Consider the following 18,940-nt stretch of genomic DNA (forward strand, 5'->3'; position numbering starts at 1 on the left):
AGTTTTAGTGTGTAGCATTTAATTGGGATGCAGCCTCAGTTTATCATATAGGATTGAATTGGGATAGAGCCTCCGTTTTAGTGTGTCGCATTTAATTGGGACGCAGCCTCAGTTTTAGTGTGTAGTATCCAACTGGGACACAGACTCAGTTTTACTGTGTAGCGTTTAGTTGGAACGCAGCCCCAGCTTTAGAGTGTAGCGTTTAATTGCGACAAAGCCAAGGTTTTAATGTGTGTAGCGTTTATTTGGGACACAGGCTCAGTTTAGTGTATGTTATTTAGGTGAAATGCAGGATCAGATTTACTGTATAGAATTTATTTGGGATGAAGCCATAGTTTCAGTGTAAAGTATTTAATTGGGATGCAGCCATACTTTTAGTGTATATTTTTTAACTGTAACGCAACCTCAGTTTTAGTGTATAATATTTTATTTGGACACAGACTCAGTTTTAGTGTATAGTGTTTAATTGGGATGCAGCTTCGGTTTTAGTGTGTAGAGATTAATTGGGACTAAGTCTTTGTTTTAGTGTGTGGTATTTATTTGGAACACATCCTCTGTTTTATTGTGTAGATTTTAATTGGGATGCAGCCTTAGTTTTAGTTTGTAGCGTTTATTCGGGAGGCAGCCTTGTTTGCAAAGTGAAGCGTTTATTGGGAAGCAGCCTCAGTTTTAGTGTGTAGCATTTAATTGGGTCAAAGCCATGTGTTTTAATGTGTGTAGCATTTAATTTGGATGCAACTTCAGTTTATCGTAAAGGATTTATTAAGGGCCACAACCTCGGTTTAGTGTATGGTATTTAAGTGAGACGCAGGCTCAGATTTACTATATAGAATTTAATTGGAACACAGCTTCAGTTTTAGTATATAATATTTAAATGGTATGCAGCTTCAGTTTTAATGTATAATATTTAATTGGGACACAGCTTCAGTTTTAGTGTATAATATGTAATTGGGACACAGCTTCAGTTTTAGTGTTTAATATGTAATTGGGACACAGCTTCAGTTTTAGTGTATACTGTTTAATTGGTATGCAGCTTCAGTTTTAGTGTATAATATGTAATTGGGACACAGCTTCAGTTTTAGTGTATAATATGTAATTGGGACACAGCTTCAATTTTAGTGTGTAATATTTAATTGGGACGCAGCTTCAGTTTTAGTGTATAGTACTTATTTGGGACGCAGCCTCAGACGCAATCTCAGTTGTACTGTATAATATTTATTGGGACACAGTTTCAGTTTTACTGTATAATATTTAATTGGGACGCAGCTTCAGTTTTAGTCTTTAATATGTAATTGGGACGCAGCTTCAGTTTTAGTGTATGATATTTAACTGGGACACAGCTTCAGTTTTAGTGTATAATATGTAATTGGGACACAGCATCAGTTTTAGTGTATAATATTTAATTGGGACACAGTGTCAGTTTTAGTGTATAATATGTAATCGGGACACAGCTTCAGTTTTATTCTATATTTAATTGGGAGACAGCTTCAGTTTTAGTGTATAATATTTAATTGAGACACAGCTTCAGTTTTAGTGTGTAATATTTAATTGGGACACAGCTTCAGTTTTAGTGTATAATATTTAATTGGGACACAGACTCAGTTTTACTGTATAATATTTAATTGAGACACAGCTTCAGTTTTAGTGTGTAATATTTAATTGGGACACAGCCAGTTGTACTGTATAATATTTATTGGGACGCAGTTTCAGTTTTACTGTATAATATTTAATTTGGACGCAGCTTCAGTTTAAGTGTATAATATTTAATTGGGACACAGCTTAAGTTTTAGTGTAAAATATTTAATTGGGACACAGCTTCAGTTTTAGAGTTTAATATGTAATTGGGACACAGCTTCAGTTTTAGTGTATAACATTTAATTGGGACACAGCTTCAGTTTTAGTGTATAACATTTAATTGGGACACAGCCAGTTGTACTGTATAATATTTATTGGGACGCAGTTTCAGTTTTACTGTATAATATTTAATTGGGACACAGCTTCAGTTTTAGTGTATAATGTGTAATTGGGACACAGCTTCAGTTTTAGTGTATAATATTTAATTGGGACACAGCTTCAGTTTTAGTGTGTAATATTTAATTGGGACACAGCTTCAGTTTTAGTCTATGATATTTATTGGGACGCAGTTTCCGTTTTACTGTATAATATGTAATTGAGACGCAGCCTCAGTTATAGTGTATAGTATATATTGGGACGCGGCCTCAGTTTGTAGGGAAGTGACGTGTTCCTGTTCTCCTCCAGTGTGTGAGTGCTGCTCCTCTCCCCCCCCCCCCCTGCTGTGGGGTGGTGGTGTTCCTGGGTGGGAGGAGCAGCAGTGAGAGGAGATCTCAGAGACCTGCAGTAATGGCAGCTCGCAGCAGAGTAGTGCACTTACTGAAGCAGATCACCAGCGCCGCGTGAGTCTAATAAACACCGCTAACACTAACACTAACACTGCACAGGTATATATGAGCTGCACAGACAGAGACACAGGTTAATTTACACTCATTTATCTCCTCCAGTCCACTACTGCACAGCTGCTCCCACAGCAAACACCAGTCTAACCCACACTCGCTGAATCTTACTGCGCATGTACACCTGAATAACAGTAAAAAGTTTAGACACACCTTAAATTCAGCGTTTTTCATTATTTTAAAATGATCTGCATTGTATATTAATACCAATGTCATCCAAACTATGAAGAGAAACATATGGAATTATTTAGTAAACAAAAAAGTGTTCAACAAACCAGAATATTATATTTTAGATTCTTCAAATAGCACCTCTTGTTTAAATGACAGCTTCACACATCTTGGCTGTATTTTCTCAGTCAGCTTTATGATAATAGCTATATTTGAGTAATGTTCTAATCCACATTATGACAAGAATTGCTAAACTAAGGAAAGAAAAAAAAAGAAATGACGATCAGTCAATCTGAAACATTTCAAGACCTTTAAAAGTATCCTCCCAAGATAAGAGCATCTAAATGCTTCAGAGTTTTTTGGTTTGTTTAACACTTTTAAATTACTACATGATTCCTTATGTGTTCCTTCATAGTCTGAATGACTGTGGTTTTCAGTCACAATGTAGAAAAAAATAAAAACACTGAATAATAATGTGTCCAATCTTTCACTAGGTAGTGCATATTTCAATGCATACACTGTTTAAAAGTCACTTTCCAGGTAGTTTCATTACCTGGAAAAAGTCTGTTATTTTATAATTTTTATGTATAAAAAACATATTGTTTCTGTAAATTTACTGATTAATTCTGTCTAAAATCAGAAGGCTGGATAGGTTGGAAATTCCATAAAACAAAAACAGAACATTAATCATTAGTATCAATTTAAATTTTTAAGACAATTTCCATTATTTTACAATCAGGCCCATTACTCAAACTTACCGCTGTGGCAAGTGAGTAAAGCCTGAAAGTTTACTTTACTTTATTTGTCCCTGATCTTTAGCTACTACTCTAACTAACTGTTAAAATTGGCTCAGAAACTAGTTACGCCAGCTAACATTAATACCTAGATTAGTACAAGAGTTACTTTAGTACTCAGTATAAAATAATGAATACCAACAGACTGTTTTAAACATCAACCACAACAGGTTTCAACAGCATTTAAACATGAACATCACTCAGCTCTTTTATTAAAAAGATTATGTTGTTCTTGAGGGGCGTCTCTTAAATGGACACGCCCACTAAAGTTTATAGTCTCAGCTTAGTGTCCTTTCATGATGCTGATTATTTAAACTATCCAAACGCCAAAATTCCAGCCGACCTTCTTAAACATCTCTTAGACAACAGAAAATAACAAAAATGAACAAAACTAGAAGACACGGGACGGTTGTAACATGGGACGGTTGTAACACCTTGAATTCCTCCAGTTAGAAACAAGCTAGAGTGAGTGATTACAAACTCCAAAGCATCATGGTATCCATTGTGACAAACCTTTAAAATAGCAAAATATAACAGGATTGCTCTGTTTTGTTTGTGCAGTTTTAATTATTTTAACAGTTCTTTTTTGTAAAATGATAGAAAATGTTCCTAGTTTGTAAACTTTTGTTGTAAATCACATTAAACGTTTAAAAAACATTAATTTATTCTTGTCATTTTAAGTTTTTGTTTCCAGTTACCAAAATACAAGAATAAAAAACAACAGTGCTACACTGTAAGCTAATAACCTTACTGATTAAATTGGCATACATATTAGCCAATAACATGGAAGTACTTTGATAAATAAATTCGGTAGTATATTATTAGTGATGGCTTATGTATGCTTTTTTGATAGTACCAATACCCCCTTACATTAAATAGTCAATAAAAAAAAAGGTTTGCCAAATTAATGCTTATTTAATTTAAAAGTTAAAAGAATACATTTTGTTCTCTCAGTGTTTTAAATTCAGTCATGAAAAATTTACATTATTGTTTCCAGCTTTTCTGGTGGCTGGTTTGCAGCCCCGCCCATTTTACCACCTAATTTTTTTCTTCTAAACTGTCTTTCTATCTCTAGTGTCCAAATAATTCCAACAGTTAACTTTCCCTATAATATTGATATTATTATTATATTATTATATATTATATTATTTCTGTCTAAAAATCGGGTCTTAAAATCTTATTCTTTTATGTTCATGAATAAATTGATTGAGCACCATGGTTAAAATTTTCTTTGTAAGCTTTTAATTTGTCAACTATAAAGGTTATGTATTATAATTCAGTATAAACAAAAATATTTTTTAATGTATTAAAACACTTACACTTTTACTTACAGAGTTCTTATGTTTGATGTTAATTATTACTTTTTGTTTATACTACATAAAGTCTACCATTAGCTGAAGGAGGTCTACTGTTTTTTTTTACTTCATGATTTTTTTATGAAAAGAGAGAGCTTTAATCCAATTTTGGTAGAGAGTCTTTTTTACAGGATCTATTGGTATGTTGTTTATGCAGTCTACTTACTTTTTTCCATAGGTAGGCTATTTGTTGATAGATTAATCTGACTTATTCTCTAAATACCAGAAAGTGTCCAAATTTCCAGTAAAAAGGAGAAATCTCTGGGTATTTTATGTCTCTTTTAACAGATGCAGATGCCCAGCTCACTCCCATGTGAATTCTGCACACACCTATCTTCCAGGTACCTTTCACCGATGTTTCTCTTCAGCCGGTCCAAATGTACTATAGGTGCAAACTTCTAAAAAAATTATTCTCAGAGAGCTGATCCTTAAAAATCCACATATGAAGTTAAAGTGAGAAGTGTAAAACTGCATGGAGCTGAAATCATCATATTTCCTATGTGTTCAGGTACTGGACACACCTGTGGAAGAAAAACTGACTATGCCTTTGAGGTGAGTAACATATAATATATATCTTTATATACAGTGAGATGCAAACGTTTAATGACCCTTGGTCAGAATATCTGATACTGTGGCTATAAGGCATGTATGATGAAAAAAATTACAACAACACATCATACACATCATAAGAGTGAGAAGCAATAACACCTTAAATTACAGCAAGCTCAAATTTCATTACCTGTGTGCACACATAAAAAAAACTTGTCTGGAGCAAAGGTAGAGAAAGAACGAGAGAATGAACTACAACAATGCTCATTACACACACACAACACTAGGGCTGCAACTAATGATTATTGTGGTAGTCGACTAATCTGATGATTATTTTTTTGATTAGTCGATTAGTCCAGCGTTTCTCAACCTTTTCACGACACCCTTTAAAAGTATGCAAAATGTCAAGGCACCCCAGTTTGCAATGTATTAAAAACATATACTCTGCATTTATTTATTAGAGGGAGCTAAACGGATGGGGGGTTGGGAGGGGGTGCTGAGAGGGGGGGGGGATTTACAATTAGCGCGAAAGCTGCTGACTTTTCAAATGAGTGAAATACTCTGCTACACTCACTGCTGAACTACCCCTGGATGAAGAAGTTAATGGCTCCGATTCAGAGTTATCTGAATCTGCAGTCTTCCATGCTAGCTTGAGCGCTTCACACTACTCTCGCGGTGCATCGCGTGGGGAAAAAACTTTACAGTGTGTCCCAATTTAGGGGCCGCATCCTTCGGAGGCTGTATTCGAAGGCAGATTGCGTCACAGATGCGCAGTAATACACCGCCTATCTCAGTGGATTGCATCCTTCAGAGTATGCTGCCTGTGAATCGGGACACACCCCGACACGCGCTGACTCTGGAAAGGAAATATGCACAGTATTTTGACGGCACCCCCGTACTTTTGTACAAATTGTACTTTTCCTGTCTTTATGATAGCAAAGACACACTGACAGCCCCTTAATCAAGCTGCACATCTCGCCTATAGATTACTACAGTAGTTTTCCAGACCTTCGCTTGACCTGCTCAATTCTTGAAACTCTCCAAATTACATTATGAATTGATGAAAACTGATAAAAAATTTTACATGCACTTTTTTATTCTAAGAGTGGTAGACATCTGCTTAGGAGTTTAGGACCATAGCCCTGTAAGCTAAGCTCTGAGATCTTGTTTGCACAGTAGTTATTTTTTTACTTTTTTTAACTGTAAAATTGCACAAAAAAATAACACCCTGATCTTGCCTAAAATTTTTCATTTCATACAATATGCGTATTTTGACCAGGGGTTTGGCCAAACTTCCTTGCATATTGCTGTTCATCATTTTACAATGAGTTTCTTCTAAACACAGCAACTCTGGTAAAGACCGGTATCAAACAGGCAGCTTGTGAAAAGAGGTTTAGTTTGTATTTTTTTATCAGTTGAATTCTGATTGGTCTGTGCTGGATCGGATGATGTCTGTCTGTGTGTTTCAGATGGCCTGCTCTAATATCAGATACGGAGAGGGCGTCACCAGAGAGATTGGCATGGTAATGTTTTTGTAGTCCTTAAATAAAGTTCAGCAAATATAATGAGTAACACTTCCTAAGACTCCTGTATTCAAAATGCATTATGATTCATTATATTGCACACGTAATACAATTATAATGACCATCATAAGCTTGTATAAAACTCGTAAGTAGGATTGAGACAAAATATCAATAACGCTTTAAAATTGTACCATATATGCCATCAAAAATCTATATATTTTTAGAAACACATGTGTGATTTAAGCTCCCCAGGACTTGCCGCACAGTTGGACTGAATTTACTGTTAAGAGCACAGTTTTGCTCAAAATATTGCAATGCACACAACATTATGGGTGACATACCAGAGTTCAAAAGAGGAAAATTGTTGGTGCACGTCTTGCTGGCGCATCTGTGACCAAGATAGCAAGTCTTTGTGATGCATCAAGAGCCACGGTATCCAGGGTAATGTCAGCATACCACCAAGAAGGACCAACCACATCCAACAGGATTAACTGTGGACGCTGTAAGAGGAAGCTGTCTGAAAGGGATGTTCGGGTGCTAACCCGGATTGTATCCAACAAACATAAAACCACGGCTGCTCAAATCACGGCAGAATTCAATGTACACCTCAACTCTCCTTTTTCCACCAGAACTGTCCGTCACCACAATAAATTATTGTGCTTTAAACCAGTTGTTTCAGTTCCATTGTCCAACCCCCTGTTCAGCTCTGGAAAAAATTAAGAGACCACTTCAGTTTCTGAATCAGTTTCTTTGATTGTGCTATTAATTTATGTGGTATGTGTTTGAGTAAAATTTACATTGTTGTTTTATTCTATAAGCTACAGACATTTCTCCCAAATTCTAAATAAAAATATTGTCATCTGGAGCATTTATTTGCGGAAAATGAGAAATGGCTGAAATAACAAAAAAGATGCAGAGCTTTTAGACTTCAAATTATGCAAAGATTTAAGAGTTCAGAAATCAATATTTGGTGGAATAACCCTGTTTTTTAATCACTGTTTTCATGCATCTTGTAATGTTCTCCTCCACCAGTCTTACACACTGCTTTTGGATAACTTTATGCCGCTCCTGGTGCAAAAATTCAAGCAGTTCAGCTTGGTTTGATGGCTTGTAATCATCTAAAGAATCAAAGAAACTCATAATTTTAAAGTGGTCTCTTATTTTTCTCCAGAGCTGTATGACGTACAGTAAAGTGTAGAGTAATAATATATTGTGATAATATTGTATCATGAAATGCCTTGTGATTCCCACCCCTACTCATATGTACAGCCAAACAACTTGACAAAAGCCTCTCGCTGCAGCCTGTAGGAAGGCGGGGTTGGCTATCTAACTCCGCCCTCATCCAGCGTGGGCCCTCCTTACGGCGCAAGCCACGCCCTCATTACATCCAAGGCCGTGGCTTTGACCGATATAGATTTGTAATTACATTTTAGGTACTAATGAGTCTGTCAGCCATTTGTCTATGAGTGTCCGAGATGAGGTGGGATTATAACATAATTTGGAGGCACTATATTTAATAATATTTATTGAAAATTATTGTATGATAGCGCAATTATAAAGGCATCTTTGAAACCATATAGTCATTGTTTGTTTGTGGTAATCAAAACCATGCTCATTGTTAAATATGAATTAGTTGTTTTTTTTGTAATTCTTTTTTTTAAATACAGTAGGAAATGTATGTTAAAGGAAGTGCATAATGTGTATTTTCATTTGTTTATTCAGGACCTGCAGAATCTCGGTGTGCGGAATGTGTGTCTAATGACTGACAGTAACTTGTCCAGGTTGCCGCCAGTCACTGCAGTGTTGGATTCGCTGGCTAGACATGGTGTGAAATATGAATGCTATGATAAAGTGAGGGTAGAGCCCACAGATAGCAGGTTTGTGTGTCTGTGTGTATTTGTGTTTGTGTGTGTCTATTTGTTTAGCTTGTGCATTTAAATTCATTGCCCAAAAAATAGATGCCCCCAAAATGAATCAACCGACATGAATGGTGGGTAAATTTGATATTTTCCCATTTTCTCCCCAATTTGAACGGCCAATTACCCAACCCACTCATTAGGACTTCCCTAATCACTAGTAATGCCCCAACACACCAGGAGGGTGAAGACTAACACATGCCTCCTCCGATACATGTGAAGTCAACCACCATTTCTTTTCGAGCTGCTGCTGATGCAGCATTACCGACTAGCATCACAGCGCGTTTGGAGGAAAGCGCAGCGACTCGGTTCCTATACATCAGCTCACAGACGCCCTGTGCTGCAGACATTACCCTAGGAATGATGTGGGGAGAGAGCGCCATCTACCCACCCGGAGGGAGCAGGGCCAATTTTGCTCCCTCTGAGCGCCGGGAGCTGATGGCAAAGCTGCATGAGCTGGGGTTCAAACCTGTGACCTCCCGCTCATAGTGGCAACGCTTTAGACCGCTGGACCACTCGGCGCCCTTAAAAAGAGATTTTTATTTATTTTTAAAAAAATTTTATATATTATATATTTTTTATTTTTTACCATTTATTGTTTCTGATAATCTTCATCTTACTTCTGGGTGCAATTGTTTTATTATGATGAGTCTATGCAGAGAACAGTATTCAGAGCATTTTGTATTATTTAATACAGACGATATAATTTTTTCCCCCCATTTTTTAGTTTCAAGGCAGCTATTGATTTTGCGAAGAAGAGGGATTTTGATGCATACGTAGCTGTGGGCGGAGGCTCTGTGATCGACACCTGTAAAGCAGCCAACCTCTATGCATGTCACCCGACAGCTGACTTTCTGGATTTTGTTAACGCACCTATCGGCAAAGGAAAGCCAGTTACTGGAACGCTGAAGCCTCTTATTGCTGGTATTTACATAACCTCACGCACACACACACACACACACACACATGCACAGGCTAATACACACTTTAGCTTCTGAACAAAAGGTACTCATACACACTTAAACAGCCAACATGACACAACATAAATTAATATACACAATTAAACAGTTAACAGAAATCCTCAAATTGTTTGTACTCAAAGATAACCAAAATGGATGCTTTTTTATAATTGTGTGTGTGTGTGTGTGTGTGATAGTTCCCACCACAGCAGGCACTGGAAGTGAAACTACTGGTGTGGCCATTTTTGACTTTGAAGACTTGAAGGCTAAAACAGGTCTCAGAAACCTCAAGCACCAAACACATCACCAAACGCCTGAACACAACATTACAGTCTATTACAGAGTACTTTAGCTGTAGTGTGGTGTGTCATTGCTTTGAACCCTCCTATTATCTTTAGTGTCTATTTGACCCCATTCGGTGTTGATTGGCATAATTGACATAATTATTGTCCTTCATATTTAATATTTAATGACGTTTCCTAATTTAAGTAAAAGTAAAATTAAAATTTGTAATGTTATAGATTTTTTAAAATGTTATTTGATGGGTTGGTTTTACCCCAGGCTGTTTTAGCTTGCTTCATTAATTATTAGAATTATCTAATACATGTTTCACACACATTTGGGTATATAATACTAAGATAACTATGATGTAACTTAACAACACTATGAAGTAATTCTAGAACTAATAATTCAAAGTTCAAAGAAAGAAAAATAACATTCTGGAGACCCAGACTTTATTAAATTGTTTAATCAACATTATTTCTGCATTTTCTGCTGTTTTAAATAACTGTGGTCAAACTGGCTCTAAGGATAAATGGTGATAATTTTAAAAATGTAAGGATAATGGAAGTTTAAAGCTCTGTGATCAGTGTAAAGTGTGACTATCCACCTTATTTTGTATGATGATATACAGGGGGCTACATTTGTTTACTATGTGTTAGAACATCAGGTGAACTAGTGGACCATTAATATAGAATACACCCACAGTGATGATAAACACACAGAACGAGTCATGTAATATATTTTGCTAGTTACAGGATATTACAGTAACTGGAAGTTTTTACTTACATTTATCAGCTTCTACAGGAGGGGAGCTGCATCTGTGGTTGGAGAAACCAAAAAATAAACGTAAAACATCCATCCAAACATCCATAAGTCCGCTCATACCATTTTGTGGATGAGAAACCAACTAAAAAACATCAAAACAGAAAGAAATGGCTCATGGCTCCTAATCATCTGTTTCACCAGAGCGTTGTAATTGAGTTTTTCCTGCACATCATGTACATATGGGCGTTTGGGTGGATGTTTTAAATTGAATGTCTGCGACCACAGATGCAGCTCCCCTTCTTTGAGAGGTGGTGGGCATGAGTTAGCTAGCTATATGATAGAATGTTGAGTTAGCATAGCTACTTTACGCTCAGTGTCCACAGCAGCAGAATGAGGTGTTTACTTGTAGTGTAAATTGTTGTCTAGTGTACATGTTTACATGTATATTAACACATTCTCTTTTCAGGCATAGCTAGTCGGTCCTTGAGGCCCACTCTGGGAATGGTGGATCCACTTCACACCCTGCACATGCCAGCCAGAGTAGCTGCCAACAGTGGCTTCGATGTGCTCTGGTAAGACTCATTCCACTGTGTGAGTGTGGTCATTGAAGTACTGGTATGACTGGGTTGTTGAGAATAAACAAATAGGCCTTTTATAGGTTGATATTAAAATATATTGTTCCTTCTGTGCCATTACAAACAATGTGTAAAAATATTTCTTTTCAAGATTTAATTGAAAACATTATTACACACATAGAGTATTAGGTTAATACTTTATTAACCATTAGTTTCAATACAGACATGTATAAAGTACTAGAAACCCAGACTTAATCAACAGTTGAAGTGTTGTTGAATCTCCACGCTTAAGTATTTGTACTAAAATGTTTTTAAAAAAGGTACTTAAGTATTGCTTCAGTAGTTTATGTAGTTTAAAATGTAGTAATGGAGTACTGAAAGTAAAAGTACTTTTATTAGTGTCACTCAATAATAAAGAGCTTCATCAAACCCAGTGACTCCTATCATTTTTATAACTGTAACGAGTAATGATGCAGCACATAAACAATGTATCAGAGTAAAAGTAATAAACTAAAAAAATATATACTCCATTAGATACAGAATTTTAGTACTACGGTACAGTAGTGAAGTAGTTCTCCTTCGTTACTATACATCTCTAGTTAAATAACATTCTTTTTGTTTTCTTTTTTTTTACGTTTTTTTTATAATTTATGTATTTCAATTATTGATTTAGCTATTTTCATGAAAATAGCAAGCTATTTAAACATGCTCAAGAATTCCCCATCCACTCTGTTATTTAAGCAATAATACACTCTAGGTTCGTGCTATAATGTGTAATATTGGCACTGCTTTTTTATTTTTATTATTGTGATTATACCACAGTTCCATTATCAATGTTTATTAAAAGATTTTGAGTTAAAGAAGACGAGAAAAATAAGATCTGTTTGGTTATAAAAATTCCGCAAGTTAATATAGTTCCATTGCTGCTCAGTTTATAGCTGCTCTGTTTGTTTGGTTTGTAAGCGCTACATGAAGAGCTTCGGTTACAGTGCATTATCGGCTGATAACGGCACTCACAGAACGCCTCACAGCCAATCACATTGCATGGTCAGAACTAACTGTGGTACAACTTAAGATAACCCCTCCAATTTAAGAAAGTAACCTTCAGTGACCTCACAATCTTATTATTGTGTTATTTTCAAGTGACAGAAGTCACTTTCTTCATGTTCAGAAATTAATAATATGAATTTCACTTAATATTTATCCGTACTTAGGGTGGACAGCTTAAGCTTTACCTCAATTTGTCCACTCTTTCATTGTCGACCCTGTTGTGCAGCTGGCCATAAAAGGTGGACCTATGCAATGCATGACAGGAAATTTTTAAAAAGTGAAAATAAAGCTTGATTAAGCAGGAAAATATTATTTCTGCATAGTCTGACGTCAGATTTTTATGGTTGTAAAAGACAAAAGGCACAGTATTATCATAATGATACGGCATTAAATATTTTAATAAAAGTGCAGGATTGAAGTTCCACTATTTGTGTATTCTAACTTACTTAGTGAATTAACACTACTTGCTGTAGATGCAGATTTCTCATTGCATCTCCGTATCCCTCTGTTCCTCTCCATAGCCATGCACTGGAATCCTACACTGCACTGCCTTACACCATGCGGAGTCCCTGCCCCACCAACCCGATCAACCGCCCTGCCTACCAGGGCAGCAACCCAGTCAGCGATGTCTGGGCAAAACATGCCCTCCGCATGGTTGCCAAGTATTTAAAACGGTACATCAGTGTATGAGAGAAAGTCCAGTTCTGCTCAAGTGTATTAAGTATTTATTACATTTATTTTTTTACTTTTATGGATCGCTACATGTCTGTGTCTGTAAGTTTCAGTCACCTTGGTCTTCCAGTCTTTTCTCTGTAGTGAAGAATACAAATATGGGCATTGCCCTTCCCCCTTCTCTACAGTTACTGCATTTAATCACTTGGAAAGGCTTTACATTATAATGCCTTTTACATTTACTTTACGTATATTAAAAAAAGGCTATAACAATTGGGTTATATTTTGCCACAAAATATTAGTGAAGGTTTTTATTAGTAAGCCTTTATTATTGTGCCCTCAAATTTAATTTCATGTTTCTTTTATTTATTCTTATGTATGTTTTCTGATACTTACAGTTAGCATTAAATGAACTGAACAGAATATCAGATACTGACATGAGACTATTGGCTTTGGATCGCAAATAGCACTCCAGAGGTATTTAAATGTTGCTCAACCCGTGCAGAAATCACAGTTGAACTATTTCACAGCCCCTTACGGCTAAAGTCCTCTGTAACTGATTCTTGGCATTGGACATGATTAACTTGGAGACTGAAACAGTACTGGTCAACTGGAAGTGCTATTGTGATACTTTTTGAAGTATAATGTATAAAATTGTCTGCCTGAAACTGATTTACATAGCTAAGTAAAAAGCAAATCCAGTGGTATGAGCCTAACATCACAATGCCCAATGCTGGGAGTCAGCTGGGGTAATGTTTAGGATTCCAGCAGTGAGATGTGTATTCAGTACAGTTTGGAGGAGGAGGATCATTATCAGTTTGAAATGGGATGTTCTATACGTTTAAACGTGTGGGACTATGTGATAGTCAGGTGGTGGTGGACTAAGGACCTGTACGTTTTAAAGGAGATGTAAGTAGGTATGAGTTTTTACGACCTTTTAAGCATAATTAAAAACAGCTGCCCCCCTGCCTCCCCCTTGAGTCTGCCAGTGCAGTCAGGTGACCACATACTAGTACTGGGTGGTATATCGGTTCATTGGGTATACCGCGGGGGGAATTCGAACCGGTATGCGTTTCTGTCATACCGCCACACCGCTAGAGGGCGCTGTGGAGCGCCGTGCGGAAGAGCACCGGCAAAGAAGAGAGTAAAACGCTGGTCTAACTCCGCCCTGCAGAGAAATCAGAACACCTCCTGCTGCCGTTTCTACTGTACGAATGTTTTTATCTCAGTAAAATAGAGCTGTAACTAGAGCCCTTTAAAATATATTAATACTGTAGCTTAAAGGCTGATTTGAATGTGTTTGTTAGCTGGAGGAAGAAGGGAATTGTAGCTGATTTAAATACTGTAATGCCTCTAATGGCTTCAGGAATAACATATAGTCAATTTATATTAAACTATTTATTAAAATATTTAACTTTGTGAAGGAAGCCGTGTTAAATTTGTTAGCGTATCTCTTTTTAAGGTCTATTGTTTACATTCTTTAGCTATTTTTCTGCTAACGAAGTCTGATTTCTTCATATATTGTGTAATTTTATGGGACAAAGAAAACCCAATACTAATCAAAGCCTTAATTTAAAGCCTTAGTGTTTTATATTATATGTACTCCTAACAGTACAGTAACTCACAAACGTATATTAAAGCCCAGCCATAAAAATAAATATTAAACAAAAAAAAATTAAAATACTGTGATGTACCATGAAACCGCCAGAATCTTGAAAAATACCGTGATGTCCATTTTTGGCCATACCTTACCCTTTTATGTATGTGTGTTGTGTGTGTTTTTTGGCTTTTTTTTCGGTGTATGTCAGAGCGGTGCGGGACCCTGATGACGTGGAGGCGCGCTCCAGCATGCACCTGGCTAGCGTATTTGCTGGAATCGGTTTTGGCAACGCAGGAGTTCATTTATGGTAATTTTCTAAATTACTTTGTTTTTCACTTGTAGTGCTTCTGTCCAAATGTACAAGGTTGTTATATAACATGACACATACATTTTAATTTCTTAATTTTTTTTTTGATTGCTTTGTTAGTTATGTCTCTGTGAGAGAGAGATTTCAGATAGAGACCCTGCTTTATTGATTAACTCTGCTTAGTAAACTATTAGGTGACGTCATCTTTTCACAAATGGTGAGCACTAGGGCTCTGGGTGCTCCAGCAAACTAAGGCGCTGCCACTCTGATCCAAACCCTGGATCATGCTGCTTGCCATCAGCAGCCAGAGTCTGAGAGAGTACAAGTGGCTCTGCTCTCTCTGGACAGGTAGATGGAGCTCTCTCCCCACATCACTCATAGTTTTATGCTGGTAAGCACAGGCATCTGTTAGCCGATTTATCAGAGCTGGCAGGGTGTCAGAAGCTTTCCTAGTGTTAGGTCGAGGACTAATGAGTGGGTGTGGTAATTGGCCTTCCAAATTGAGAAAAAAAGTTGAGAAATTTGGAAATAAATAGTAAGAAAAACAAATAGAAAACACTTCTCTTTTTTTTCATTTCAGTCACGGAATGTCTTATCCAATTGCTGGCAATGTGAAGACCCATAAAGCTAAAGGCTACAGTGTGGACCATGCATTAGTGGTAAGACACTCCTGAATAGCACAGCATGCAAAATAACAAATTTGGGTAAAACTCAACATGCATTTTTCAGTATATTTTATGGATTTAAAAGTATTAAAGAACTGAAAATAACTGAAGTTGTCATTTAAATTATTTATACAATGTGTGTGTGTGTGTGTGTATTCCTTTAAGCCGCATGGTCTCTCAGTGGTACTTACATCCCCTGCTGTCTTTGCCTTCACTGCCAGTATGTGCCCGGAGCGCCATCTAGAAGCAGCAGAGATACTGGGTAATGCCTCTGTGTTAAAAGTGCTGTAAATAGTTGTAAATAAGATTAAGTAGCTTAAATGAAGGTTGGTTAAGCATAACTCTTACAATTGTGAGGTCACTATGAATGTAGTAATATTAAAGACATAAGTCACCTAAAAATCTGAATCTTGTAAGCAGATTTCTTGCCCAGAAAAAATGACATTCATATCCTTCATGTATATATGAATATGTGATATGTGTGGTGGATGGGCAAGGTGGGATGGATGTGGGCGGGGTGGGGTGGATGTGGGTGGGATTTAAAAGGGATAGTAAAACACTGTCTGTTTACTGCATTATACTCTTGCAACTGTTGTCTATAAAACTTTCATATCCTACAAAAATAAAAAATAAGCTTAAGATTATACATCAATGCAGTGATTTACTAGATGAATATTTGAGTGTAGAACATCTCATGTTCTGTAGTAGAAATGAAGCACTGTATGAGATTTAAACATTTCTGCTTACGTTACTTGGATACTTATTTGAATGTTCTGTTCCACCATAAAAGCTAAAGACGTGCCTAAAAACACATCTGCAGCATTATTTAAGGTGGAATGGTAAATTCAAAGAATCTAACTTCATGTAATTGATTTAGTAAAGGCAACAAAGTGTATTTGAGAAAGATAGGTAGCAGTTACTTACATGTAGTGCTGCGGCTTGTGCAGGTGCTACCTTAATGAAGATGCAAAACACGTGACCAATGAGAGAGGCAAGCAATGGTATGATCCACTTTAGGAGAGTTTGTGTAATTGCTTGTAATTGTATTACAAGATACACACCCCGTAATTCACGCTCTGGTGTCCACAGCAGTAGCTACTTCAGACTTTCAGACTGCATTTACTTTATACCATACGACCATAAACCATTTATTATGAACAGAAATTTCTAACACAAATGCAGAACTGTTACGGCGAATAAAGCAGGTGTGTTTACTGTTATTGTGATCAGGTGCTGATGTGAGGAACGTGAAGGCTGCGGATGCTGGCTCTGTGTTGGCTGACACACTGAGGAAGATCTTGTTTGATCTGGAGGTGGAAGACGGTTTGGCTGCAGTTGGCTACAGTAAAGAGGATATTCCTGCTCTGGTGAAGGGAACCATTCCTCAGGTTCATAAATTCTAATCTCTATACTGTACACTGTTTATTAGCCCACAGCTATCATCACAGCATTAATTATACAGTTACAGACAGTATTAGTACAATCATTGTCAAAATTTGTTGCACCCAGATGGAATCAACAGACAGGAATGATACTTGCTCGGTAGTCAGTTGGTCATCTTTAGTGACTAGTAGGCCTTTCACAATGATTGCAATATCGATTTATTGTACGATAAATTAACATGACCTCAATAATATTTGATAATTTTTAATAATCGTGATATAGTCTATTGTGTTTATTTGTATGTTTGTTTACATATATAACAGTGAACATTATTTTAGCCAGTCATGCTTCAATAACTGTCACACAGTGTGGACAAAAGTATGTGAAGAAATAATTATATAATTCCCAAACTAATTAAAATAAATGATTAATTCAAATTTCCGTTGTCTTTAAAAAGTGTATAATTGCTTTTTATGCTATTTTGTTATCATTATGTTTTGTAAAATTACAAAAAGATTGTGTATCTCAATAATTTCTGGGACAATATATCGTCCACAAAAAAATCTTATCGTGACAGGCCTAGTGACAAGTTTGACATTTGTCTCGGTTGGGACGGCCAACAAATTTGTGTGTGGAGATAAACGGTTTGTCCTGAAAGGGCTGATGTAATGGAGTGGTGTGTGAAATCGTATGATCCTAGATCACCTTTAGTGTTCTTTACAGGCACTTTGACAGCCCGACGTTATGCTAATGAGGTCCTGCAACTAGACACTCTACCTTTTTTCAATGCTTACTCTACTGCACTGTTCCAAAAGTAGAAGAACTCCATTAGGAACCTCTACAACTGATGTGTTACACTCTACTTCTGTATGTGTAGCTCAACTCTCAGTTTTGGTGTATGCACCTTGGTGCTTATTTTTTAGCATGTGTGTCTTCAGTTAATATTTATATATGTGTGTGTTTCTATGCTGTTTCTATACAGGAGAGGGTGACAAAACTAGCCCCCAGATATCACACTGAAGAAGATCTGACTGAACTGTTTGCTGCTTCCATGAAGCTGTTCTGAACACGTGTGCGGGCACAGGATATCAACGGGACATGTTTCTGAACAACTTTAAATAAATTAAATATGACCACCCTGCATTGTTTCAGAAAAAGAAAGATGTTTATATTGATGATGAAAAAATATATATTTTTGAGCTAATTAGTATATTTCTGTAAACTTTTTCATAGTAAATTCTGATCGCTAATCAATAAAAGTATTTTGTCATTGCCTACCTAATGTTCAGATGCACACAGTGTAACTGTGTTGATGTGTAGAGGTGTAATTAAAAGCATTCCTATTGTTAAAATCAGGACAATATCTAATCTTTTGATGTACCTAGAGGCATGTCCAGTGAAGGGCATTTGTGCTCTGGGAATAAAAACAGAAATTGATTCTTTTTGGAACTTAATCCTTAATGCTGCTCATTGGCCATTTGAACATTGTATGACCTTGTCGGTATGTGTACACTAAAAAGGCCTGAGCACAGGGCTTAATCAGACTTCATATACTTTATACAATTTTAAAACAATTAAATACATTTCCTTCAATTCATTTGGCTTGTCATTTTCTATTTTCTATGCAATATAATGTAATATTAAATATTGCCTTCGTTGTTTCGTTTCTGTTGCTATTGTGTATTTCCAAGTTTGGATCAAAAAAATTATATCATATTTCATAATCTGAAAGATCACTGGTTAAACAAGGCCACAGATTTACACACAGTATGAAAAGGGTACTATGAATAAGGTGCATTATGAACTAGAAAGAGACAGAAACTTTATTTTAGTAATTCAGTTCAAATTGTGAAACTCATTAATTATATAGATGTATTAAACACAGAGTGGTCTATTTTAAGTGTTT

The 18,940-nt window shown here is 36.4% G+C and overlaps 1 protein-coding gene across 1 annotated transcript; it reads left to right on the plus strand.

The window, feature by feature from the left end:
- The first annotated feature begins 2,297 nt into the window (after nt 1–2,297).
- adhfe1 (alcohol dehydrogenase iron containing 1) lies at nt 2,298–18,627 on the plus strand. The gene is made up of 14 exons (XM_049478403.1): nt 2,298–2,414; nt 5,077–5,129; nt 5,297–5,340; nt 6,807–6,860; nt 8,583–8,737; nt 9,504–9,700; nt 9,933–10,010; nt 11,249–11,354; nt 12,929–13,081; nt 14,888–14,986; nt 15,567–15,645; nt 15,817–15,913; nt 16,882–17,039; nt 18,017–18,627. The coding sequence occupies exons 1-14, from the start codon at nt 2,362–2,364 to the stop codon at nt 18,098–18,100; spliced, it is 1,410 nt and encodes a 469-aa protein (XP_049334360.1). The 5' UTR covers nt 2,298–2,361; the 3' UTR covers nt 18,101–18,627.
- Nucleotides 18,628–18,940: the final 313 nt, after the last annotated feature.

The sequence above is a fragment of the Astyanax mexicanus genome, chromosome 4 (assembly GCF_023375975.1).
Source record: "Astyanax mexicanus isolate ESR-SI-001 chromosome 4, AstMex3_surface, whole genome shotgun sequence".
In the NCBI taxonomy this organism is placed as follows: Eukaryota; Metazoa; Chordata; class Actinopteri; order Characiformes; family Acestrorhamphidae; genus Astyanax; species Astyanax mexicanus.

Excerpts from the sequence above, each read along its gene's own strand:
- adhfe1 (XM_049478403.1), top strand. The coding sequence starts at position 2,362 with ATGGCAGCTCGCAGCAGAGTAGTGCACTTACTGAAGCAGATCACCAGC. Across the intron at positions 5,130-5,296 it reads TGCACACACCTATCTTCCAG|GTACTGGACACACCTGTGGA; the intron begins GTACCTTTCACC and ends CTATGTGTTCAG. Across the intron at positions 11,355-12,928 it reads AGTGGCTTCGATGTGCTCTG|CCATGCACTGGAATCCTACA; the intron begins GTAAGACTCATT and ends TCCTCTCCATAG.